Genomic DNA, 27,813 nt, shown 5'->3' on the forward strand with positions numbered 1-27,813 from the left:
AACGTAACGTCCATAGGTTTTGGACCATTGTGTTTTCATTCTCGTTGGTCTCCATAAATTGTTTAAATTGATTTTTGATTTCCTGGTTTATTGAATCATTCCTGAGCAGGATGGTTCTTAGTCTCCAAGTGTTTGAGTTTCTTCCAAATTTTTCCTTGTGGTTGAGTTCCAATTTCAAAGCATTGTGGTCTGAGAATATGCAGGGAATAATTTCAGTCTTTTGGTATCAGTTGAGACCTGTTTTGTGTCCCAGAACATGGTCTATTCTTGAGAATGTTCCATGGGCATTAGAATAGAATGAGTATTCTTTCGTTCTGGGCTGTAGTGTTCTATATATATCTATGAGGTCCAACTCGTCGAGTATGACATTCAAAGCCCTTGTTTCTTTGTCGATTTTTTCTTGGGTGTTCTGTTTCTGATAGTGGAGTGTTGAAGTCCCCTACTATTAACGTATTTTTATCTATATGTCTTTTTATTCTGGTTAAGAGTTGGCTTGTGTATCTTGCTGCTCCCCTGTTGGGGGCATATATATTTATAATTGTCATAGCCACTTGTTGGATACATCCTTTAAGAATAATATAGTGCCCTTCTGTGTCTCTAACTATAGTCTTAAGTTTAAAATCCAGTCTGTCTGATATGAGAATTGCTACCCCAGCTTTCTTTTGAGGTCCATTGGCATGAAAGATGGTATTCCATTCCTTTACTTTCAGTCTGAATGTATCTTTAGGTTCAAAATGAGTCTCTTGTAGACAGCAAATGGATGGGTCCTGTCTTTTTATCCAATCTGCAACCCTGTGGCATTTATGGGAGCATTTAGGCCATTTACATTGAGACTGAATATTGAGAGATATGATTTTAATGATGCCATTTTGCCATAAAGTCTTTGTTTCTATCGATTGTGACTTTCTGTTCTGTATCACTCTTGGGGGCTTTATACCTTTATAAAAACCCCCTTATTATCTCCTGTAGGGCTGGTTTTGTGGTTACGAAATTGGTCAATGACTGGCGATTCTGGAAGGTCTTTATTTCTCCATCCATTCTGAATGACAGCCTTGCTGGATAAAGGATCCTTGGCTGCATGTTTTTCTCTGAAGGAGCTTTAAAAATGCCCCCCCCCCACCCTTTCTCTCATTCCAGGTCTGTGTAGACAGGTATGACGTAATTCTGATAACTTTTGCCTTGGTACATGAGAAATTTCTTTGCCCTGGCCACTTTCAATACTGTATCCTTGGAGCTAATATTTGTGAACTGCATTATGACGTGACGTGGCATAGGTTTGTCGTGGTTGAGCTTGGGAGGAGTCCTCTCTGCCTCTTGGACACGGATGTTTGTTTCCCTTGCTAGATTAGGGAAGTTCTCAGCTACAATTTGTTCAAATATGTCTTCTAGACCTCTGTTTTTCTCCACCCTCTCGGGGATGCCGATGATTCTGACATTGGAACGTTTCATTGAGTCTGTAATCTCCCGTAACCTACATTCATGAGCGTGGATTTTTTTAAGTCCAGATTCTATTTTAGTTTTCTCTTCTAACACATCCTCCAATTCGCTCATACATTCTTCTGCCTCATTCACCCTGACTTTCAGAGCCTCTAGTATTGACTGCATTTGGCTCATAGAATTTTTAATTTCTGCCAGGTTCGCTCTCATTTCCGCCCTTAGAGATTCAATATTCTCATTACCATTTCGTTAATACTTTTTTCAAGTCTACACATCATCTTGACCATTGTTACTCTGAATTCCATTTCTGATAATTTGGTTATATCCACATCCATTAGTTCTGTGGCAGAGGCCACAGACTCATTGTCTTTTCTTTGCTGGGGGATTTCTCCTTCTCGTCATTCTGATGAGGAGAAGTTGTGGGGTTGTCCAGAGCCCAAATTATTGACCGGGACCCAGGCCTTGTGCCCTTGTTTTATAGGGATCTTAGGGGTGTGGGCTTCTTGATTTTTCAGCCTGCCTTCTGGGAGAGGGGCCTGCCGTGCCGATACTCAGGCAACCCTGTTTGGGTAGAGTCTCCATGTCCCCTGCAAGGGGGGATGGGAACGGGCACACTGGAAGCCGGTATTTCTAGGCTTTTGTTCTCTGGCGGCTTTCCCTGGCGGTTTGCTGTGCCTCTTCTGAGAGTCAGAGCAGCAGTGGCCGAATCTCAGCCTCTGTCTCAGAACAGAGGGATCGCGGACCGTTCTCCACTGATGTTCTGGCCACTTTAACTCTGTTTCTGTTGGTGCTGCTCAACCCTGCAGCATCCCGGGATGTGCACCCCACACCTGGCGTCCCAGCCCTCACTTCCAGGGCCGGCTCGTCTCTGTCCTTTGTGTTTCTAACGCCGCCTGCCGCCAGCCGCCCCCCGTGCGCTCCAACGCTCCGGCCCTCAGTCAGGTGGTGCGCGTTCCTGGCTCATGGTCTCAGTCTGCTCTCTCGCGGGTGCCGGTCCTCGATTCCACCCGCTCCCCCCGCTCCCCCGTGCAGGTGGCTACCGCTTCCTGGCGCCCGAATGTGGCGGCTCCCTCCCCCTTCCATTTATCTTCCGATATCTGCGTGGTTTCACGGCTCCCCGCTTCGTACCTCAATACTCAGCGCTGGAGATGTTCATTTGTAGAGATCCAGATGTATCTTCCTGCGTCTCAGGCTGATTCCGTGGATGTTCAGGCTGTTCTGGTACCTCTCCAACTTGACTCAGGGGACCGGCTGAAAAAGGGGTTCCCTACTCCTCCGCCATCTTAACTCCATTGTTCTACACTTAACTAGGCCTGTTTTTAATTAGTCTGTTTTATCTTGGACCTGGAGTATTTATGCTGGCAAGTTCCCTTTGGAAAATCAAGCCAGAGCATGATGTTGTCACACACATAAATGTAAAAGGCAATTAGTGAGCACTTGGCTCAGTGAGAGAGTGAACGGGACTAGGCACCATCACACAGAAGAAGTCTAGCTGGGGGCGACCTGCTGGGGTAGGATGAAATGTTCTGCACTTTTCACCTCTCAGTTGCTGTTCATAGGACAAGAATTTAGAGTAGGAGCAAACTACCTTTCTGCTAGGAGAGGGGAGAGAAAATCTTAAGCAGGCTCCACACCCAGTGTGGAGCTGGATCTCATGACCCTGAGATCATGACCTGAGCTGAAATCAAGAGTCAGATGCTTAACCAACTGAGCCACCCGGGCACCCCCATTTTCTCTGTCTTTAGAGCCAGCCACTATAATAGGGAACATCAGAATCCATTTTCACTCTCTGCTACCAGGGAGAAGACTGGAATAAACTACGCCCAAAGTGGCTTGAGTTGTATGCACACAATCATACAAACACACTTTTTTAAGCCTAAAGCTATTGTCAAGTGGCCAAATCTGACTACTAGTGTGGCCTTAAATTCTTAGCCTGCCTTTTTTCCATCCCTTTGGAACAAGCCTCTAGCCATTAAGCCTACTGCTGTCATTTCTGCAGTCCTCAAACATGCTTGTTACAGTTCGCACCGTATCTGGGTCTAGAGCTTGTTTTCCCCCTTCGTTCTTTGACAGGAGGGCTGCTTCTTGTTGCTGCTCTGCTAGTTTGTGGTCGCTCTCTACTGAGCAGGTGTCACGTCAGATGAAGGCCAGGCCACACTTGTCACACATTCGAATTATTAATGCCTTTCGCTCATTCACAAAATCAAGGCATAAATCACCGCCAACAAGGGCACTTTGCTGTGATAATTGCTCTGACTGGAGGATGAGTAGTTGTCCTGAACTGTTTTATCTCCTTTTTGACCAGAGATTGAGCTTCACTTTTACCCATATGGGAGCATCGGTTTTGTTTCTTAGTGCTTTTATTCCCAACAAGAGTCATTTCCTAGGTGCGACCATTTCCTAGGTGTAACCACTTGGGTTATAAGGGCTGTGAAATTCACATTCTGCTGTTTGACCTCTCTGTTCACTAGAACTAACTTGTTATTAGATATGTCCTAACTTAGTCATCCTCAGTATTGATGTCAGCCGGATCACATCCCCTGAAGGAGTTCTCCCGTTGTTCCCAGTGGGAAGAATCTTTTATGTCTTTATTTAGAATCTGAAGCCCCTTAGGAAACACCAGTAGCCCTTTGTGACTTAGTGTGAATTTCAGTCGAACTTATCCAGCATTTATAGAGTACCTACTGTGTGCTGGGCAATGGTATACCAAAGAGGAGTGAGAGACAGAACTTACCTCCAAGAAGCTTATAGCCTGATAGTACAGATCCACATGAATAGAATATTTGAGTAAGATAGAGCAGGTGTTAAGATGGAATATTGTACAGCTTCCGAATTCTATCTGGACATCGTATTGAGAGTTTAAATATTTCTCCCTCCGCTGTCCTTCTCTAAAGCAGTAGTCCACTCACTTTGTACCTTGTATAGGCTTTTTTGCTGAGATCGCTAGGATCTCCTCCTATGATTCTGTACATTTTCATAACAAAACTGATGTTTGGTTGAGATTAGCTTATGTGGAAAAATTTAACTTTAATTTTGTAATCATCAGAAGTTTTCCCCTTTGACCTCACTTCCTCTAGTCCTCTCGACCCAGTTACATAATCACTTATTCAGCAGTTGACAACAATTCTTCTGTGGGAGCAACTATACACAGTTGACCAACGTGATTATTTACAGAAAATTTTAACGTCCCTAGAAGCTGTTTCTGTGCACTTCTCTCTTCCTAGCAGTGAAAACTCAAGCATCTTACTTTCTAATCTGGTTTTCCAATAGAGGGAGTTGAGAAAGAACACAAACATTAGGTTAGGCCTTACTGTATGCCTGACAAAAAGCTAGGTACATTTCACATCTCGTTCTTGTAGGTAACGTACAAGTAAAAAACAAACTCTCAAGATATTAGTTAACGTGCTCACAGTCCTACAGTTTATAAGCAGAACTAGCATTTGAAGTGCCTTTCTGACTAAAGGCACCTAAGTGCTCGCAGGGATGCTGGGCAGGAAAAAGCGCAGTTGAGGGCTACTGTAGGGTGGAAGTTTAATAGTCTAAATCTGACATTGCAAGACGTATTTTGTTTGGCTTCTCTTAAAGAATCAAACAATGTGGAAACATGAGGCCAAATTCCCACATTATTGTGCTACCTGGCTGGAGTTCAGCAGGGCTCCATCTTTTATGGGCTCACTCCCCAGCCTGCTTCATAATCTCTATGATTGGCAAGAATCTATGGGCATTTGAGTGTGGGGACCCTTGTTCGAAGCAGAGTGGGTTACCAGTGCAGTTATCAGCAAGTGGAACGTTAGTTCAGCCATAACTGTAGGCTCTACTTGAGCCTCGGCTGATGTCATTTTATACCGAGATTCGCTGTGTATAGTTATTGCCACAAAATTGTATTAAGAATAATAATTAGTTGTTTGCAATTCCAGAATAAAACAGATTTTGTAACAGCCTAGATATGTATGTATATTTGGGTAGAGGAATAGTCTTTGGGGTTTGCAGCTCACAGGATTCTCACAAGCAACCCAGTTTAATTGTAGCCAGTTGCCCATTTAAGTATGTGTTTTTGTGTTTGGGAATGTAGTTTTATTCTTTTTTTTTTTTTTTTTTTCTTAAGTAGCCTCCATGCCTAGTGTGGAGTCCAGCATGGGGCCCGAACTCACAACCCTGAAATCAAGACCCGAGCAGAAATCAAGAATCAGGGGCGCCTGGGTGGCTCAGTTGTTAAGCGTCTGCCTTCAGCCCAGGGCGTGATCCCGCCATTCTGGGATCGAGCCCCATATCAGGCTCCTCCGCTGGGAGCCTGCTTTTTCCTCTCCCATTCCCCCTGCTTGTGTTCCCTCTCTCTCGCTGGCTGTCTCTCTCTCTCTGTCAAATAAATAAATAAAATCTTAAAAAAAAAAAAAGAATCAGACACTTAAGTGACTGAGCCACTCAGATGCCCTGTTTTATCCTTTCTAATAGATATTTAGATGACAAATTTCTTGTATTCTTTAAAAACGTGCATCTCTATTTTCCCGTAGGGAAGTAGCAGCCCATAGCCAGAAATATCAAACCTTTTGCATTCTGTGGAGATTTCTGGCCACCCACATTTTGGTATTGCAAAAGGGATATTATAAGCCCTTGTGGTTTATTTATGTTCACTGGGCATGTCTTTTATAGTTCTTTATTTGATAATAAATTACATAAATTGAGTGGCTAAGTGGAGGGGGAGGAGCATATAGAGCATTTTGGAGAGAGTGAGGAAGAAGACTGAGGAATGCAGGGTGACTAACTGAAGAAAGGAAATACATTGCCTACAAGCTTTGCCCTTGGGAAAGATCGTTCTGTTGGCAGGATGAAGAGGTATAAGATCTCAAGGAGAAAGAACTCACTTATCTAACAAAAAAATGTGGGATAGGAATTTGAGGAAAGAAGAGGCCAGTTTAGACCAAGCAAGATCGCTGCTCTTGTGTTTCTTAACTTCTTCAGGAAGCTGCCCCATTCTGGCCCTGCAGACCCATGTCATGGTGAATAAAATACCCAGAATCGATATTGTTTGGTAACAAGAAGTTGCACATTACCCACTCTCTCTGTTCCTCATTCTTTTAAGAGCTTAGATGGATATGAGCTGGTGAAGGAAGTATTTGAAATCCTCAGTATCGTATCGTTCCCAAATGTGAAGGTTTTCCTGATTATTATTTAATCTTTCATTTGTGTATTTGTCTTCTTTGCAAGGTTGCCAACACCAGGTCTGTGTTGTATGTCTTTGGACTCTGGTGATCTTTATGGTCTATATTACAGTGCAGTTAGAAGTAGAATAAATATTTGTAGAATGGTAGCTTTAGATCATGCAGGTGTTTAAAGGGTATGACTTGATGTTCTGAATCTTGGATCCTGTTTTTTATATAGGACACCTGTGGAGTATAGTACTCCCTTATAATCCTTTTTATTTCTATGAGGTTGGTGGTAATTTCTCATCTTTCATTTCTGACTTTAGTAATTTCAGTCCAAAGAACCAACTTTTGGTTTATTTATTTACACTAATCTTTATTATTTCCTTCCTTCTGCTTCTTTGGGTTGGGTTTACTTTTTTTTTTCCCCCTAGTTTCTTATGGTGAAAGATTACATGATTGCTTTGAGATCTTTTCTCTTTTTCCAAATAGGCATTTATAGCTGTAATTTCCCTCTAAACACTGTTTTCACTGCTTCCTATAACTTTTGGCATATTACGTTGTTTTCATTTATCTCAAAGTGTTTTTAATTTCCCAGTGATTTCTTTTTTGACCCGTTGGTTATTTAGGACTGTATTATTTAATTTCCATGAATTTGTTAATTTCCTAAATTTCTTTTTGTTTTTGATTTCTGATTTCAACCCATCATAATTGGAGAACATACTAAGTATGACTTCAGTGCTTTCAAATTCACTGAGACTTGTTTTACAGTCTAACATGTGGTATATCCTGGAGAGTGTTCTGTGTGTTGTGTTACACTGCTGTTGGGTGGAGTGTTATTTAGGTGTCTTTTAGGCTTAGTTGGTTTATAGCATTGTTCAAGTCTTCTATTTCTATCTTCTGTATAGTTGTTCTATCTTTTATCCAAAGTTGGAAAGTGAAGTCTTCAAATATTATTGATGAATTGTATATTTCTCCCTTTAGATATGTCAGTTTTTGCTTCATGTAATTTGGGGCTCTGTGTTAGGTGAATATATACTTTTGATTATGTCTTCTTGATAGATTGAATGTTTATCATTAAAATATCCTTTCTTTGTTCTATTAACAATTTTTGTCTTAAGGTAAGTTTTGTCTAATATTAATGCAGCCAGTCCAGCCCTCTTTTGGTTATTGTGTACCTGATCTTCCTTCCTTCCTTCCTTCTTCGGAACTTTCCTCCTTCCCTCCCTGCGCCTCCATTCCTTTCTTTTTCTTTTCTTTCCTTTCCTTTCCCTTTCTTTCCTTTCCTTTCCTTTCCTTTCCTTTCCTTTCCTTTCCTTTCCTTTTCTTTCTTTCGTTCTCTCTCTCTCTCTCTGTCTTTGGTTTTCAGCCTTTTTGTGTGGATGAATCTGAAGTGTGTCTCTTGTTGACAGCATTTGTTTGGGTCATTTTTTTGTTATCCTTTCTGCCAATCTCTGCCTTTGACTGTTGTGTTTAATCCTTTTACATTTAATTTAATTACTGATAATATAGGATGTTTATTAGTCATTTTGTTATTTTCTATATGTTTTATGTATTTCTCTTTNNNNTTTCCCTATTACTGTCTTCTTTTTGGCTAAATGGATATTTTCCAGTGTGCCATTTTAATTCCCTTGTCATTTTTACTTTTTTTTTTTTTTCCTAGATTTTATTTTTAAGTAATCTCTACATCCAATGTGGGGCTTGAACTCACAACCCCAAGGTCAAGAGTTGCATGCTGTAGTGACTGAGCCAGCCCAGCCCCACTACTTTTTTTTTTAAGTTATTTTCTTAGTCCTTGTACTAGGGATCATTTAAAATAGTATGTTTTAAGTGCCTGTTAAGCCCATCATCTGGGCATCTCAGTGAGTTTCTATCGATTCCTTCTTTTTTCTTATGTAATGGCCATACCTTCTTGCTTCTTTGCTTATTTTTGTAATTTGTTGTTGAAAATTGGGCATTTTAAATAATGTAGTGTGGCAACTCTGGAAATCAGGTTGTTATTGCTGTTTGTGATTTTTGTTTGTTTGTTTAGTGATATTTCTTGACTAATTCTGTAAAATCTCTATTCTTTGTCTTGTGCAGCCACTGAAGTCTCAGGTTGGTCAGCTTAATGGTCAGCTAACGGGTTGGACAGAAAATTCCTTGAATGCCTGAAGCAACAAGTGTCCCAGTCTTTGCTGTTGGGCTCTGTGTGTGTGTGTGTGTGTGTGTGTGTGTGTGTGTTGGAACATGCTTCCAACACTGAGGTGGGCAGTTAACACTTGTCACTTTCACTGACTGCTGGTGCAAAGCCTCGAGGTCAGATTGAGGTGAGAGCTTAGGGCCTTCTTGGGTCTTTCCTGATCATGCTACGTTGGAGCCTTTCAAAGCCATTATGTGTATCTCACTCCCTTTTTTCACTTTTAAGTTTTTTGGTTAGCCTGTTGTTTGTCCCACATGTTATTTAACACTTCAGACAGCTACAAAATCAACCAGTTGTAATTGGTTTTTAGAGGGCTTTTCACTGGGCAAACTCAGAGGTCGGTTCAATTACAGACAGCCTTGCAAGTGGATTCTTCCAGGCAACCACCAGCCAGGTCGGATAATGACAATTTTTTGGAAATGAGACTTGAGAGTTGCTCTAAACCCACTCTGTTCCCTCTGGTGGCTGCCAGGTCATTATCACCACCATTTCCTGCTGTTGGTTTTCAAGGCTACTGCAGAGTTGGAGAAATGGAATAGGAGTGGTGCAAGTTAAAATTACACAAAGCTTGTTGTTCTTACCAAGATATCATCATTTTTTTTTTTAAATAACATTCTCTGGATTATTTCAAGCTTTTGGTTAATTTCCAGGATTATGAAAAAGTTGATTCTAATACTTTTTGCCAGTTTTCTTGTTGCTTTTATGGAGTAGGGAATTTTCAGAGGTTCTTAGACCACCATTTTTGCTTATACCTACCTGTGGAATATAGGAAAAGTATGGAGCCTGAAATTAAGGTCCCATTTTTCAACTTAGTATCTCTTGGTTTGGGGATGACCAGTTGACCAAGGAATCTAAACTTCTATTTCTTTATATTAAAAAGGGACATCTTAATATCTACCTCTCAGACTTACTACAGGGATTAAGTGAGATAATGCATTTAATGCCTGTTGGATAAAAACTAATCTGTAAATCATTATCAAATGGCAGGACACATAAGAGGTTTAAAAGGCAAAAGATGAAAAAAATTGTATCATTCAGGTTTTGTTGATGGAAGCAGGGCCACTTTGAGTAGTTTTGGGATGTCATCAAGGGGCTTACTAAAGGAATTAGATCTTACACAAATGTGGGAAGAGCTGGAGAAATGAATGTGTGGAAGAGGAAGTAGAAAGATCAGGGAAAGAAATCATTTCCCAGTCCACTTGAAGCACTGGCACGGTGGATAAGTCAGAACTCACCAGGGAATCTGAGAAGCCGAGTCCTTCCAGCCATTGAAATGGGAGCATGAGAGAGGAACTTGTGGAGAGATCTGTGGAAAGCTGTCGTCTGTTTGTAGCTGCCAGCCCTGTGGGTCCCCAGTGAAATGTCTCATGGTGGTCCTGGGGCTGCTATTGGTTGGCGGGGTCTACAGTCAGAAGCACAAGCTAGATACATAGAGCAAAGTACAAGCTGGGGTCTGCAGGACATCTCTGCATCTTGTGTGACACCGTACTTAATCATGACCACCTTCCAAGAGTAAAGGCTGTTGCTTTTCTTCTGCCTTTCAGATGCCCAACAAATTCCCCCCTGACCAACTGTAGTGCAAAATCTGAAGGGAAAGGGATTTGGGGAAACAGAGATTCAACTGAAGCAAGTTGACATGGAGGTACATATGACTTACTGGGCCTACTATGGGATCTACTGACTCCCATAAACCCAGTAACTCATCATGATGATGTTCTGGGTCCCAGAGGATTAGCATTAACTAAGAACTTACCAACACTGATAAGACAGGTATTTCTTTTCCCCCAGGAAAGAATTACCTGGTAAATATTAAAGTTTATGTCTTTGTGGAAGACAAGGGAAGAATTATGGTATATGATAGTTATATTATAGCAGGGTCCTTCCTCACCAGTATTGGCTTGCCCCTTCCTTCCTTCCTTCCTTCCTTCCTTCCTTCCTTCCTTCCTTCCTTCCTTCCTTCCTTCCTTCCTTCCCTCTTCTTTCCTAATTTTTTTTTTTAAGAGGCTCTGACTCTGTGAAATGACTCAAGGATAGGAACTGGGTGAGAAACAGTGTTTTAGAATGGTGACTCGGGTCAGACATCTGGTCTCCAAACATAGATTTTTTTTTTTTTTTTAATGTTCTATAGATCAAGTTTGGACGTAGTTGGCTATACATATAATTTGGTCCTAAGGCTTCTTGTCAGTCAGCCACAACCTAAGATCCATTCTTATTGCACTATTAGACTACTCTGGCTATGACTGTTGCAAGTAACTATGCTCATCTTGCTTCCAGGGATTAAGTGCTGTCAGCTAGTCTCTATTACCTTGAGTTCTAGTAATTCCCACTAAAATTGGGAAGCTCATTTCAACTGAAGGACCTCCAAGTTTTTCCATCAGCTTACACGGAACATCTACTATATAGCACTTTTCAGGAATGCTAATATTCCCATATACAATGTATTTCTCAAAGCCAAGATGAAAGGAGTATCCCCTGGGCCCTCTTGGAGGTCATTGGGATGGGTGAACAGGTTGTAAATAATAAATTAACAAAAGCCTTTTCTTCCTAAGTTGTTGGATTCTTTCCTTCACATCACACCAAGGAATTTCTGGCATCTCAACTTAGTTTTGGCCACATTTGAGTCCAGGTTTTAAGTCAGGCAATTGAGCAAATAATTTAGGACCATCCTCAGCTGCTTGAGTTAGCCCTGTGAACCAGAAATTTCTGATGAGTACCTAAATTGATTAAAATCGTGATCCACAGTTTGTCTATGGTCTGTTACCCTTGGAATCTCTTTTTCCACATGGTCCAAGATTTTTCCCTCTGGAAAGTAATGAACTCTTGTGGTTCTCTTTGTGTATAAGTCTTATGTGTATGGAGGCAATGAGGGATGGAAGGGGCCAGGTATGAGGAGAATTGGCATTCTCTCGCTGGGTATCTCCCTAAGGTGTAGTCATTCCTTCTGTTGTCTTTAAGCAAAGTAGCACGAGTCTTAGCAGATAGGGGAGGATCGCGTCTCTGGCATAGGAAACTCAGTAGGGTTTGGAGATTTCTGTTATCTGACTCATTGCAAATGTCCTTCGTTAAATTCTTGGGTCTTTCTCTTTCATGATCAATGCCCCCTTCTCCTGACCCAGGTGAAGTCAGTGGTACCAGAGTAGCCCTCGTGTTTCAAACAACCATTGCAGTTACTGTGGCTGTGAACCAAACCACATCAAAACTAAGTGACTGAAAACAGCAGCAATCCCTTACTTCTCTTTCATTGTTTCTATGGAACAGAAATTTAGGAAGGGCTTGACTGAGCCACTTGTGACGTGAGAAACGTGAGGTGAAACAGTATTAGCTCTGAATGAACTTTGACAGAGTGAAGACGTGCATGATTAGCGCCAGAGCGGTCACTCAAAAATAATCAAATGACGTGTAGCTAAAAGGCAATAGAGGAAGAAAAATGAATGACTAAAACATTTGATTAACCCAATCACGTGCCTTAACTTGCACACAGACCTCGTGAAGCTGACTTGGTCCTATATTGTCATTGAGCAATCATGCAGGAGCAATGTCTGCATCTGCGTTTTGGCTGTACTAGGTTGGCAGGTTCAGGGCAAAAGAAATTCCTTTAGGCAATCATAGACATTCCTTGGTTCTCTGACCTTGAGGATTAAAATACTGGATGTCATTTTCTTTCTTTGAGCTGTTCGGTGAACTTACAAGCAGCCAACCCACCTCACAGTCTGATATCCTCAGTGTCCTATAACTTAATTCACAGAAGGCTTACATTAGGTAGGTGCTTTCTTGTAAGTTCCCACAGGTGATAATTTAAGAAATGCTTTCCTCACTGGATATCACGGACTACCAGTGTTAAACCCTTTCGTGATCGCTGGCTCCTCATGTCTTCAGATCCAACTAGATCACATTAACTAGTCACAAATTTTCATTTTCTGCAGGGGTAGCTTCAGAATTTCTGGGAGGGTGTGGGTATCAAGTTTCAATGCCGTATCGCCCAGAGAAATGCCCTCAGTTACACTGTAAGATCATTTCAGCAAAAATCCTGCTGTGGCTCCAGGCTTCTACCCATAATTTGGTTGGATACTATGGGCATATATGTAAGTATACATGTGTTGGGTAATTATATAGATGACCTTACATAGAGTTAGATACAGTAGTAACTATTGTATCGTCTATTACAGAGGAATTACATGGATTTTATTTGAAAATTTCATGTGTATTTTGGCTAGTTGGGATTTAAAAAACTCATTTTCCTTAGAAACTATTTTATAAATTCTGGTTCCATTTTCAGACTAAGCCTAAAAATCCTACATAAACTGCAGAAATGCAGAGGAGCCAACATCCAAAGACACTTTTAGAACACAACCGTCTTTTTTTTTAAATTTTAGTTAACATACAGTACAATATACAACTGTCTTTTAAAAAGATTTTGTAAACATTGGACTGCTTAAGAATTCTAGCTTTGTGTAACCTACAGCAAATCAACTCTATAGAGTTTACGATTGCCAGCTATGTAAATTAAGGAGTCTGAAATATCACGTTAGCTACGATAGGATGGCTTCCTGGCTGTCTACATCCATTGTGGCCGTGGCTGTGTTGGCATCTTTGGTGACTCCACTGCTGTTGTTAGGAAGGTGTTTGTGTGTGAGGAGGGAAAGTAGAGCTGCTAACATGCTGTTGAAACCGATCAGAAACAAGGGGGAAGGGGTGTGTGTCAGGGGAGGGGTAACAAGTCCAGAATTAGCCTAGCTGATGAGGTGAATCTGAATTGTGGACCTTTGCGAATCGTACCCAAGCTTGTGCAGTGCACAGAGGATGGTCTTTAATTTCTAGAGTGAATGGACCGTTCGGAAGCAGAGAGGCCTCATGTTGGCAAGTTTTATCTATGAGAAAAAACAATGACTATGAAGTTGTACCTCCCTCCTTCTTTTATAAATGTTTCAGCAATCCCAGGCTCCCTGAGCATGCCATTTTAAAAAAGGAAAAACAAAACAGACAGACAATAAATAAATAAATAAAATAAAATAAAAACGGGAAAACCTACTTTTCATTGCTGTTGCGTAGAGGCGAACTAAAGATGCCTCTCTCACAGTCCCAGTGGTGACAACTGGAGTGGCAGCAAATGGGGAGCTCAGTGAGTCCTCCCAACATTGTGGAGTAAGCTTCTCCTTGGTACCTTTCTTTCCTGTAGTATTCCAGACCCCAATAAAGTAGCATTCGCCTCTTTCTTCTTGTTCCTCTCTTTCCCCTGTACTGGATTTGTTTTCTGTTGGTTTTCTCTTATTCAGCCTGCGTCTCAGATGCATGAAATAAGCGGGTCATCTCAGACTTTGAAAATAAACATTTGGATCCTGTGGGATAAAGATGTCTATGTGCTAAAAAACAAAAAAATAGCCATTTGTCACTATAAGCAATTCAGTTATTTCTGTTGTTATTTCTAGGCAGAAGAAATCCTTAGGCAAGAGCTGGAGAAAAAAGAAACGCCGAGTTTATACTGCTTGCTTGGAGATGTCCTTCGAGACCACTCTTGCTATGACCGGGCCTGGGAGCTCTCCTGCCACCGCAGTGCTCGGGCCCAGCGCTCCAAAGGCCTCCTTCATCTGCGGAACAAGGAGTTCAGAGAATGCGTGGAGTGCTTTGAGCGCTCGGTGAAGATCAATCCCATGCAGGTGAGACAATGGAGAAAGCCCCATCCACCCTGGGCACTACGTTTTTCTTTGCGTTGGTTTCTTTCCGAATGAGTACCTGCCTGGTGAGCTTGTCTTCGCAAGCTGAGAAGGGAGCCTCTGTTGGCCACTGCTTCTTGCTCGTCACCAAAAACGTTAAGCACTTTCTGTTGTGTTTCTGTTATTAACTTCTCTGTTTTATTTTGTTATTTCTTTCCTTTAACTGTCCTTAATACACATGCAGCTATGCAAATTAGCTTGCATTTTCAGCAGATATGTTAGGAGGAAATGAACGGGAGTCCGAATTACAGCCCCTGTAGGACTGGGCAGGGGAGACTGTGGAAATCAATAATGGAAGCAAAGCTCATATAAACAGGGTAACATCTAGAATGGATGATTGATCATTTAAGAAAAAGTCATATACATATATATATATATATATATGCACAAATAATTTCAAATGTTTAAAAAAAATTTTAAGGTTTGAAAAAATAATACAGAAAGAGTCTGGATCTTTAAATGGCAAGACAAATCCACAGGAGAGGACCTAATTTTGAGGGGAAAGAAATTGACCTTACTTTGTGCTTAATGATACTCATTTGGTAAAATGATTTTATTCTCAGAAACAGTCCTTATTTTTTTAAACCATACTTCTTTATGACTGCTTTCCTGTTTCACTAAATGCACACGTTACTGTCAACCATGGGTCCTGACAGACATGCACACCAACTTGGTAGAATTCTGGTTAATGTACTAATTTGTAATTAACTCTTAATGTTTACTGAGCACTTACTATGAGCCAGATAGCTTGCTAGGCATTTTGCCAGATTTTGAACTCAAGACAGTCTGACCCCAGAGCCTGTATGCTTTAAAAAAAAAAAAAAAAAGTGGTAAAAAGCACATAACATAAAATTGCCCATCTTCACCATTTGTAAGTATACCGTTCCGTAGCGTTAAGTGCATTCTCACTGTCGTGCAGCTATCACTACCCGCCATCTCTAACACCTTTTTTTATCCTGCAAAAGTAAAACTGTACGCATTGAATGGCAGCTCCCTCTTCTCCCCTTTCTTTAGTCCCTGGCAACTATCCTACTTTCTCTCTCTATGAATTTGACTACTATAAGTACCTCAGATGAGTAGAGTCGTAACAGTATTTGTCTCTTTGTGACTAGCATATTCTGCCAGCATAATGTCGCATAATGTCGATGTTGTAGCGTGTGTCAGAATTTCCTTTCTTTTTATGGCTGAGTAATAGTCCATTGTTACGGGTATACCGCTGTTTGTTTCTCTGTCCGTGGTTGAACACCGGGTCGCTTCTGCCTCGCGGCTATCAAGAATAGTGCTGCTGTGAACAAGTGTGGGCAGAGATGGTCATGTTTGAACTGGGTAGACTTGGGGCATATCTGTTATACTGAGGAAAATTACCAGTACATTGTTGAGCCTATTGCTTGCTTTCTTCACTCTGAGTAATGAATACAGTGAGAACCTTCCAAATCAGCTGGCTGGTGAGAAATCTGGGGAAGAGATTGTTAGCAGAAATTAGATTGTCAGTGGAAATGAACAGGTGCATTCAGCAGCAAGGATGTTTAAAGTATGCTTAGAGTTGGTTTTTATTGACAGTTTGCTCTAACTCAGTGGCTGTCAGGTGGGGCGGATTTTGCCCTGCAGGGGCTTTTGGCACTGGGGTGGGGGTGGGGGGGTTGGTGTGAAGGGGTCTCCTACTGCCATCTAGTGGGCTGCTGCTACACATCCCATAATGCACAGGATAGCCCCCCACGATAAAGAATTGCCTGGCTTAAAATGTCAGCAGTGCCAAGATTGACAAACCCTGCACTATTTTATCACTTGGCTTTTTTTTTTTTTTTTTTTGGTCCCAGTAGAAAATAGAACTCAATATTGTGTTGTCATAATTTTACTTTTACTTTTAGGAAAATTGTATCCTATCCTTGTTTATCTTAGTACCCCTGCCTAAAATTTGCCTAACCACAGCTGCCCTAAGGAGTGAGAAAATAAACTCCCTCCCTTAGCCTCTGTAGTCTAAGTTAAATCAGTGCCATGTTTCTCATGAACATGGATTACTCTCTCAAGCACAAGGTCTCTTCCCAACGGACTGGCATTCACATTTTCCTTGTTTTCCTCCTGCCTCACCGGCTCCTCCTTCTCAGTCTTAGCGGGTTCCTAGGCTTAGTCCTTGGATCTTATCTCTGTCTACACTGGCTCCCTGGATTTCATCTGCTCCCATAGGTTTGATACCGTCTATATACCGACAACTCCCCATCGAGGGTTTCAGCCTCATTTTCTCCCATGAACTCTAGACCCCTGTGTCTGACTACTCCCTCATTCTCCCCATGCATTACTCCAATTTAATATCTCCAGTGTCTAAGATACTGTTCTCCCCATCCTAAAGACTTTTGTCCCCGGGGTCATCCCCATCCCAAATTACTCTGACTGGTCTTCCTGCCTCTGTCTGTATTCCCATCTGCCTATTCTCAATGACCATCCAAGTGGATCCTTTCAGATATGGGTCACATGTGTCATTCCTCTTCTGTGTTCCCTAGTGATCACAGCCCAGATCCCTGAAAGACCGACAGGGCTTCTCTCAGCCTAGCTCTTCCCATTCCCCCCACCCCACTCACCCCACATTAGCCTCTTTGTTCTTCCCTGAATATTCTAGGCACATTCCTGCCTCAGGGTTTTAGTACTTGCTTTCCCTCTGCCCAGAATGTTCTTCCAGATATCTGCATACCTCACTCCATTGTCTCATTTAAGTCATTGCTCAAAAGTCACTTGTTCAGAGAGGCCTTCCATGATCATTCTATGTAAAATCATAGCCCACTTTCCACCTCTACCTTATACTGCTTACTTTCTTTCCCTGCTTTTTCTCCAGAGCACTTAGCACCTTCTAATATTTTTACAGCTTACTTTGAAAAAAAGAATTCTATTTCTCCTTCTCTAGAATGTAAGTCCTATGAAGGCAAGAGTTTTTAATCTGTGTGGTTCATTTATACTTTCCCAGTGCCTGTAATAGTGCCTAGCACATATTGGGATTCAATAAATATTTGTTGAGTGAGCAAATACATAATATCTTTAACCAGTTAGTCAATCATATATATATACTAATTGTTTGCGTGCACATAGCATCAAGTCAGAGGACGAAACAGTAGCAGCAGATCACCAGAGAGGCTGGTTTATACCCTCTGGTACAATCTAGTGAAGTGACCATAAGCAAACTAGCCAAGAGTACGAGGCATCAAAGAAACACCAAGTGAGTTATTTGTAAAGCAGTAGTTATGTAGAGGTCAAAGAGATAGTAGAGATAGGATGATAGATAGTGAAAATAGAATGTTGCATTTGGCTTCGAAGGATAGTACATGAATAGGCCAAGGGGAGGGCAGTGGTGAGGACATCCATGCAGGTGGACGGTATGAGCAAAGCCCTGGAAACAGAAGGAGAAGGGGTGTGTGTGTGTGTGGGCGCGCGCGTGCGTGCGCGCATACGTGCTGGGGAAACAGAGGAGTAGTGAAAAGGCTGGTTTTGGAGAGTAAAAAGAAATAGGGCAGTTCCATTGGGAAATCTGGACTGGAGCCAGATTATAAAGGGTCTTAAATGTGAGGCTAAGCTCTTTGACTTTTTATTTGGCAGATAGGGAGCCACTGAAGGGCTGATTTGTGCTTGGCTTTGTTTTGAATCAAGGAATGTGGTCTGCATGGAGGTAATTTAGGCTTGGTGTCCTGGCCGCACTGTGGCCGTGTGAGATACTAGATGCAGACAGGTTTGGGGGGCCAGCACTAGTCTAGCGTGACGATTATCAGTGTGGCAGGGGCAAGAGGAAAACGGGATGGATATGAGGGAATCTGCAAGGGAGGACTTGACAGGGCTTGATGGCCTCTTATATAATTTGGAATTAATTACTTAGCAAGACAAAGAAATGACAGTTGCTCAAAGCAGCATCACAATACAAACAGATGTTATGTGGGCATATTTTGTAGCTTGTCATATGGATCCAATTGAGGCAGGCTGCGAGCCATGCCCAAATATGCAGGCATTTGATGCTACACTTGTACGGAACTACTACAAGATGCAAACTTGGACGCACAGACCTTAGAACCTGGGATCCAAGTTTGAACTGTCTTTGAAGAAGGAGTTCCTACATGCTGTCGTCTCCTTTAAGTCCCGGAATAGAAGGAAAGTAGAAGAATGGAATGTAATAGAAAAAGGAATTTGAAGAAACGTATTATCTTCTTTCAGACATTTCCAAACAGTTAGGTTTAATAACAAAATTTAGGCAAAATGACAGTGATACTTGAATGGCTTTTGTGCATTGCAATGATTTTCTGAAACCACATTGGTATAAAAATAGGAGTGTTTGGTTTTATATCAGGGAGGGTCTGCAAAGCAAATGGGCTGTCTGCGGTGCATTTGTTAGAGAACCAGAAGATGCGTGTACCATTTCCATGTGTGCTTTAGAGATTGCCGGCTGTTATCCACTCATACCTGCCTGTCTCATTCTCCAAGCAACTTCTGAAATGATGAAAATTCGTCCTTAGACTTGAGTTTGTGGGCTGTTGGAAGCTGAAGAAAGTGGGAGGAAGTGTTAGCCAAACCTCCCAAGCAGGATCTCACAGTCTCAGGACCAGAAGTAAAACAGAAATCCTTATGTCTACTTATTATTCCCATTGTCCCCTAACCTTATGTAAAAAGTAAAAACAAGGAAATTGCTCAGATATCAAACCAGCATGTGTAGCTCTGAAAAAGGAAAGTATCACTTCCTATTATTTTTTCTGCCTTCTCTCAGCACACACACTATATTTCTTTTCTTTTGTCCCTACCCCCCTTTTATTTTCCTGAACTCTCTCCTCCTCATTGAACCGGTCACCCACCTTTGTAAGGTTATATGATATTACTGCAGTGTAATGGGCGGAAGGGCTATCGTTGAGAGGAGGTGGGCGGTCGCCACGGACTGACAGGGTCAGGGAAGGCCATGCTGGAGATGGGGCAGGAGTGTTAGTGCAGATGTGCCCCACACGGTGGAAGGTGAGTAGACGTTCAGAGGGGGAACTGACTTCCCAGGGAGAAGAGCATGAAGAAAGCCATGGATTTGAGTGTTCATTAAACATAAATGGCTTATGTTTGTTCATTAAGCATAAATGGCTTATGCTTGTTATCCTGGTAACCCATCCCGTTTAGAGTTTGTCTCAAGATTTTTCATTTCTAAATGAAGTATTATTAATTTTTGCATAAAAAGCAGTTGCAGTGCGTTTTCACAGGCGTCCACTTTGTGCTTCCATCTTCTGCCATAGTCTCATCTAGTATTATATTTAGTGCCTGTGCAGTGGACAGAGCTCCCGCATACAGTGCTAAAATCTGAACAATGACCAGGAACAGCCTGTCTCTTTTTTTCCAACCCTTTCCTGACACAGCTTGCTAACATTACGCTTTCAAGGACAGCATGCAGGATGCTTGCTGTTACAGCCTGCTCTGCTTCAGGTCCTGGGTAGCGGTAGGAGAAATCCTGGGGCCAATGTCTTTATAAGCCCCCTGGTCTATATCAGACATTTGTGCCAAGCCGCAGCCCGCACAAGGCATGGCATTGCCTGACTACCAGTTGGCAGGATTAGTGAGAAGTGTGGGGAATCGTAGGCTAGCTGTATGGGGAGCAGAGCAGAGCAAGCCTACCATAAATAAAGCACATGGGGAACAGTCTGAATTCTCTTGCTACAGCGGTTTGCTCACTTATTGTATGGCCTAAATATACCACTATTTTTGTATTATGTTGCTTGGTAACTTTTTATAGTTTATAATAAACCCTTTGGCAGCGTTCATTTTCAAAAAGCAAACAAACCAAAAAAGTGTGTTTTTAGAGGACAGTAAGGAACTCAGTTCTCATTTGTCAAGACAGCTAATGAACTTGCACAAAATGTAATTGACATTTACCCTCCACCTCAGGGACCATGGCAGTATCACTGACTACGTGAAAACCAGAAGACCTAAGTCTGTTGAAGAAATATTAGCATTTATGTCAAAAGTTAGTAGTTTTGTTTTTTTTTAAAGAAGTCATGTCCAAAGATGACGATTTAATATATGGCCATAGGAGATGCATTTTCATGTCATTCTGTGAGACTTGACTTTATCTAGAGCAAATGAAAATGAGCACAAATGGTTTACCAGATTGGTCCATACCATATTTTCTTGTACGTGTTTGAAAAGTTGAGATCATAGGTGTTAATGTGCTAGCTCGTTTAGCAGAACTAGTTCAGTACCAGTTGAATTTACCAGTTTAGTATCAGTGACATCAGATGCTTCAAATAGAAAAGTCGTTAATTCTGTTCTCATAATGGTTTAATTTCTTTCACCCAGTTGTGGATTCAAAATAACATTTTTGGAAATTCATTTTCTGAAAGGTAAAACATCTGACATTCTGAATGCTGTTGTAAATTTAATTAACAAGTTTAACATAGCAGATAAAAGTATTTCTTTTAGTGGTGATAGTAAGGTTATAAATTTTGGTGAAACATGGCAACATGGTAAAGAGAATGCTCTTTCTGGATTAAGAAAACCTGTGGAGTGTGAATGTACTTGAATTTGGCTGTGGTGGTGGACATAATGTGGACCAAACAGGCTTCTAATGGATATAAAAGCTGGCTGTTTTCATTTACAAATATTTTCATACACACTGTTAGGGTAATTGAATTATAAGATTCTTGTGACACGTCTGATGTTGAATTAAAAATTGTATCGTGTGGCAGTGTATACTTTTCTGTTTCTGCCCATCATCAGGTGGACTTTAAAAATGTTTTTTTAACTCCTGTAAAAAGGAGTTTTGAAGAATTATTTTATAAATCAATTTAAGTGTCCTACAGGATATGAACTTTTTAAGAAAAAGTCTTTTGCATTTTGGCTGCATTGTGTTCAAAACCAATTGGAAATCTTTTATGTATTCAATTAACGGAGTTCCAAAAAACTTCAGCTTTTTAAAAAAGTTTTTAGCAGATTGTAATTATTGAAGGCAGCACTTTCAAATAGGGAGACATTGAAATTTTCCATAAGAAGGAATATTGAGAGCTCAAATGATAGACAGGATTTAATTTTGCAATATAAAATTATACTTTTGAATATCTTTCAGTATTAGTCTGCTAGGGCTGCCATAACAAATTACTACAGGCTGGGTGGTTTAAATGACAGATTTATTTTCTCACAATTCCAGAAGGTGACAGTACAAGATCAGGGTACCTTCAGGGTTGGTTTCTGGTGAGGTCTCTCTTCCTGGCTTTTGGGTGGCAGGACTTTTCCTCTGTGTGCCTGTAGAAGGACACCAGTCCTATCAGATTAGGGCCCCACCCCTATGACCTCATTTAATCTTATTTCCTTAAAGGTCCTATCTCCAAGTATAGTCACAAGGGGGGGGTGAGTTTAAACATTTGAATTTTGGGGGTCTAATTCAGTATCATCCAATCCACTTGGGAGGAGTCTTTTCTTTGTAACCTTTTATTAAACAAATTTCAATTATATAAAATATGCGCAATAGCAGAGAGACTTACTATAATGAGCCCCTTCCCACATGCATCAACCAGCTTCAGTAATTACTAACTTATGGCTGATCTTATTTCATCAATATTTCCCTAACTCTGCCCCATATTATTCTGAAACAAATCCAGTGTATCAAATCATTTAATTTTTAAATGTTTGCATATATAACTCTGAAGAAATGACTTTGAAAAATGACCATAATGGGGCACCTGGGTGGCTCAGTCAGTTAAGTCCCTGCCTTCAGCTGAGGTCATGATTTCAGGGTCCTGATCAAGACCCACATTGGGCTCCCTGCTCAGTGGGGAGCCTGCTTCTCCCTCTCACTCTGCCGCTCCCCTCTTCTTGTGCTCTCCCTCCCCCCTCTCTCTCTCTCAAATAAGTAAGTAAATAAATAAATAATCTTTTTTTTTTAAAAAGTAACCATAATACTATTGTACTTAAACCATCAATAATAATTTGTAGGAAACTTTTTTTTTTAAGAGAGGGAGCAGGGAGGGGCAGAGGGGGAGAGAGAGAGAGAATACCAAGCAGACTCCACGCCCAGCATGGAGCCTGATGCCAGACTTGATCCCACAATCCTGAGATCATGACCTGAGCCGAAATCAAAAGAGTTGGACACAACCAACTGAGCCACCCAGGTGCCCCTGCAGGAAACTTTTATTGAGCTTCTGATTTTAATTGAATAAATTTATATTCTGTACTGGAATTAGGCCTATAGTTTAGCAGTCTCTAGATTTGGTGAAACTTAGAATCATAAATAGAGACAGCTTATTTGTGTCTTATTAAAAATATTTGTTCAGAGCACCTGGGTGGCTCAGTTGGTTAAGCGTCTGACTCTTGATCTCAGCTCAGGTCTTGATCTCAGGGTCCTACTTAAAAAAAAAAATTGAAGAAAGGCACTCTAAATGGAGGCCAAAAGACAGTTCCTAAGAGAAATACTTAAAAGTTTCAGTATTAACAAGATTAGTATTAAGAATATCCTCTGTTTAGCAGTAGTTGCTCTGAGTTTACCAGTTATCTCAGTGCATTGAAATTTTTTTCCAGCTTTATTGAAACATAATTGACATATTACATGATGTAAATTGAAGGTATACAACATGATTGATACTTGTATATATTGCAAAATGCTCATCACTGTAGCATTAGTTAAATACTCTGTCACCCTACATAATTACGTGTGTGTGTGTGTGTTGATAATATTTAAAACCTACTCTCTTGGCAACTTTCAAGTATATGATACAGTCTTGTTAACTATAATCACCATACTAGAATGCTAGGAACCCAGAACTTATTCATCTTATAATAACTGAAAGCTTGTCCCCTTGGACCAGTGTCTCCCCATTTCCCCTACCCTCCTAGCCCCTGGCAACCACCATTCTGTTTCTAGAGTTCAGCTTTTTTAGATTCCACATACAAGTGAGAACATATAGTATTTGTCTTTCTCTGTCTGACTGACTTCATGTAGCACTCAGAGTGCATCCATGTTGTCACAAAAGGCAGGATTTCCTTCTCTTTTATGGCTGGATGACATTTGTGTGTGTGTATGCATGCATGTGTGTTTGTCCACATTTTCTTTATCCATTAGTCTATTCACAAGCAATGAGATTGTTTATGTACCTTGGCTATTGTGAATAATGCTGCAGTGAACACAAGGGTGCAGATACCTCTTTAATCCCTCAGATAGATACCCCAGAGTCGAATTTGCTGGGTCATATAATAGTTCTATTTTTAATTTTTCCTCGCTGTATTTATAAAGAATATTTTCTCAACTAAAATCATTATGACCTACAGATAAGAGTGAGTCAAAGTTTTGGCAATTTTAATTGTATTAATAATAAATATGATAATTAACAATAAAGAACAACATTGGAGTAGACAGGTAATTTTATGAGAAAATTGTAAGTACTAAGATCATATCCAGAAAAGGAATTAATCAGAAAAACAGCAATGACATGGTATTAGATTAGGTATGATTAAGGAAATGATTAAAGTTTATAAATATCCACTGATAAAATTTAAGTAATTTTAATTCTGTAATATATTACAAGAAATGTACAAATGCTGTAAATGTATAGCTTGATTAATGTTCCTTTTGTTATATTTAAATGTTCAGATAATCAGTGTTTAAATATTTTTACTTTAATATGTTTTTATTTCTCAATTTTGAATAGAACAGTTTCATTGGTCCCCTGATATAGTAAAACCAATTTGTTGCTCAACAATTTGTTGGTCAATAAATAAGGAATTTTTTTAGATATGTAACTTTAATTATTTTTTTGATGCTCTGTTTCACTTTCAAAAATGTTGCGTGGCTGCCTAACTTAGCATTATCGAGAACCTACCATGTACAGACACGGATGTGGGAATGAATTCGGCTGTGTCATCCTATCTGTGGAGAGTGGAGAGTTTCCACCAGGGAGTGATATGGGTAGAACTAGTCCGGGAAGGGACCTATATACAAACCCTTCTTCAGGATTGTCCAACCCTGTAGATATGGAAGTCTGTTGTGGTTTTGAATAAAAGAGGGATACGACAACAGTGGTATTATAGGAAGTTTAAATAAGGAATGAATGTTATCGATGAGCGGGCCGTGGCTTTAGTAGCGAGGGTGGAAGGATAGAACAGGTTGAAGCCTCATTACAAAGGAAAATCTTCTGGGACTTACTCATTTGGATGGGCAGGATAGAGGGAGAGCTTGGAATCTGAGAGGATGCCAGTTTTCTCAATTGTCTGATGAAAAAGGAAGATGTCTCTGTTGATAAAATATAGAGAATTCAAAAGAAGGGAAAATATCTTTTACAGGAAGAGGTGATGTGATTTTGGATATTGGGTACGAAGGCATGTCGCTGTATCTAGGCAGAGACGGCTGATCGTCCATTGGACATAAGAGCCCAAGCCCAGTAGGAAGGCCAGAATTAAGCTTGCAGATTTGGGGCTTTTTTGTGGAAGAAAGATGAAGCCATGCAAGTGAGTGAATTCTTTACAGAAAATCTTGGAAGACAACACTGAGCAAAATCCTGACCTTTGAGCAGCAGTTGGAGGAAGGCAGAAGAAATAGCACTGGTAAAAAAAGCTTCAAACAAAATACACCAGAGTCTTGGTGAGAGGGGTAGGGATTCATGGAAACTAAAGGAACAACAGGTGTTAGTGAGTAATGTCACAGGTAGTGATGATGTCCAGAGAGGGCCAAGAAGAGGTCACTGGATTTGGAGCTCACTAATGACCTTCAGAACCAGCTTCAGGGGGTTTAGAGTGGGTGGCACGTGAGGAAAAGGATAAAACATGTATAGACTGTTCATATTGGGCGCATGTCAAAGAGGTGAGAGTCAAATGTCATGTACAAGGGGCAGGAGGGGCAGGTAAATCTGGCAAGATAACCAGAGACCTTTATGCAGTTGAGGGCAGTGGATAAAGGAGAAAGTGAATCCAGTGGATGGCGGAGAGATTGAATGTTGTATAACTAGGAAAGATCATTTGAGGGAAGAGTGAAATGAGGAGAAGAGATGAAGGTGTTAGCTTTGGGAAAGGAATAATATTTCTAATGAGACTGGAAAGAAGATGAGAGCATTACTATTATAATGGCAGTTTCTATTTATTAAGCATCTTCTATGGTCTAAGCTAGAATGTAAGCGTAAACCATTTTGAGGTATTGAGGGGGATACGGAAGAATTGTGTTAAGACATGGCCTTTTGACCTCCTGTGGTTTCTATGGGCTAAATGAGGAGAGGAGGCAGAAATAACTTTGTATGTGGTCAGGGAGTAGCGTAAATAGACAGCATGCTTTGGATGCCTAGTGATGGCAGTGTGAATGAGGATATGAACGGTCAGTACAGGCCTGATGCTGATGTTCTGAACTAGGAAGAATGGTTGGGATTTGGATGGGAAACATAAGTTGGGAAAACATGTTTCAGGAGAGGAAACTAGCAGATGAAAAACCAACCAGGTAGCCAACAAAGATTTCTTGATAACTGTTGTTTTTCACTGTTTATTTTTTATTCAGTTATAATAATAATAATAATAATAATAATAGCAGTTAACATCGAGTATTTACTAGGTACCAGGTACTAGCCTAAGCATTTTGCATATATTTTTAAACCTCAGCACAATCCTTGAGGTACTTACTGTTTTTACCCTCATTTTACAGATAAGGAAACAGAAGGTTAAGTAATTTGCACCAGTTCCCACAGTTTATGGTGGGTGGAGCTGGGATTTGAACCTGGACTTTCTGGTTCCAGAGTGCTTACTCTTAACCTCTTCCTTTTTGCCTCTGGAGGACATTGTCTTATGTTAGGCAGTAGTGGTGAATTTGGTTGAGGTCTAGTTAGAAGTTATATGGGGCGTGTGGGTGTCTCAGTAAGTTTAGCTTCTAACTCTTGGTTTTGGCTCAGGGCATGGTCTCAGGGTTGTGAGATGGAGCCCCTCATTGGGCCCCATGCTCAGCACAGAATCTGCTTGAGATTCTCCCTCTGCCCCTCCCTCTATTCACGTTCTGTCTCTTTCTCTTTTTCTCTTTCTCTCTCTCTCTCAAATTAAATAAATAAGATCTTTTTTAAAAAAAGTTATGGAAAGCTTTGAACACAAAAATGTCACATTTGAATTTTTTTCTTCCTTTAATGAAGAACCACTGGGGTTTTCATCAGAGCAAAGAGAAGTTACAACTTCGGTGTTTTGGAATAATCAAGCACATAACAGCGAGTGTCTCTGCAGGACCGGGGAATTTTAGAGGATCTGAGGCAGCCTTTCCCAGCCCATTCTATACAGAAGACCACACTTCTGTGACACAGTACTCAGAATTGTTAATTATCTTGGGAACTTGTGCTCATCCTTGATCTGTAGTAGTTAATTTTCAACATCATCGTAGTTTTTGAAAGAAGAAAGTGGTTTTTATTGGAAAGGGAGTTAAAGAGTTTCTGTTGTGAACTGGTATTAGCCGTGGTGGAAAGACTTGAGGAGTTGGAGCTTACATTCCGATGGAGAAGACAGAATGAACATATGTGAATAATATGTAGAGAAAAAAGAGATTCTTTCCTTTTTGTTCTTCCTTTCTCATACTGGTAAGCAATAAAAAATGAAACTCTTAAAGTCTCACTTGCATGACTGCCAGGAAACACGAGCACTGCCGTTGACATCTGGGCTGTAGCTGGGACTCTAGGGTGGTGGTGGGGGGACAGAAGCCTTGCCGCCCCTAACCTGATTCCAAATCCTAGCAGCTGCAAGGAACATAATGTAGGTCAGTCACCTCGTCTTTCTTTCTTTCTTTCTTTCTTTCTTTCTTTCTTTCTTTCTTTCTTTCTTTCTTTCTTTCTTTCTTTCTTTCTTTCTTTCTTTCTTTCTTTCTTTCTTTCTTTCTTTCTTTTTTTAAAGATTTTATTTATTTGACAGAGAGACAATCAGCAAGAGAGGGAACACAAACAGGGGGAGTGCGAGAGGAAGAAGCAGGCTCCCAGTGGAGGAGCCTGATGTGGGGCTAGATCCCAGGACTCCGGGATCACGCCCTGAGCCGAAGGCAGACGCTTAACGAATGAGCCACCCAGGCGCCCCTCACCTCGTCTTTCTGAGCTTCAATTTCTTTACTTGTAAAGTGGAGGTTATAATACCTGTCTCAGCGTGCTGCTGGGGACATTAGAGCCAATGTATGCACAGTGTCTAGATGTTTTCAGGCCCACAGTAAGTTCTCAGTCACAGATGGTACATTGTGGGCTTTATCTCTCCTCCCTATTGCCATGTTGTAATAATGGAAGGAAATTGTCATTGCCCCGTTATCTGTAGCCTAGAAATAGGGCGATACGTCCAGCAGGAGAGTCTCACATGCATAAGACATGTGAACGCCTGTACTTCCTCATGTTTTGTATTCTCTGGAAAGAGTGGGCAAATG

At 40.9% G+C, this 27,813-nt stretch overlaps 1 protein-coding gene across 2 annotated transcripts in view; it reads left to right on the top strand.

Annotated features, from left to right (window-relative positions):
* TTC27 (tetratricopeptide repeat domain 27) overlaps positions 1-27,813 on the top strand; it is a 184,070-nt gene that overhangs the window by 114,189 nt on the left and 42,068 nt on the right. For both annotated transcript variants that reach the window (XM_008700249.2, XM_008700250.2), the window contains one exon: positions 14,187-14,414. In XM_008700249.2, coding sequence (XP_008698471.1) covers positions 14,187-14,414 — 228 coding nt within the window. The remainder of the gene's footprint in view (positions 1-14,186; positions 14,415-27,813) is intronic.

This window comes from Ursus maritimus, unplaced genomic scaffold (genome assembly GCF_017311325.1).
Source record: "Ursus maritimus isolate PB19 unplaced genomic scaffold, ASM1731132v1 scaffold_6, whole genome shotgun sequence".
NCBI classification, from domain to species: domain Eukaryota; kingdom Metazoa; phylum Chordata; class Mammalia; order Carnivora; family Ursidae; genus Ursus; species Ursus maritimus.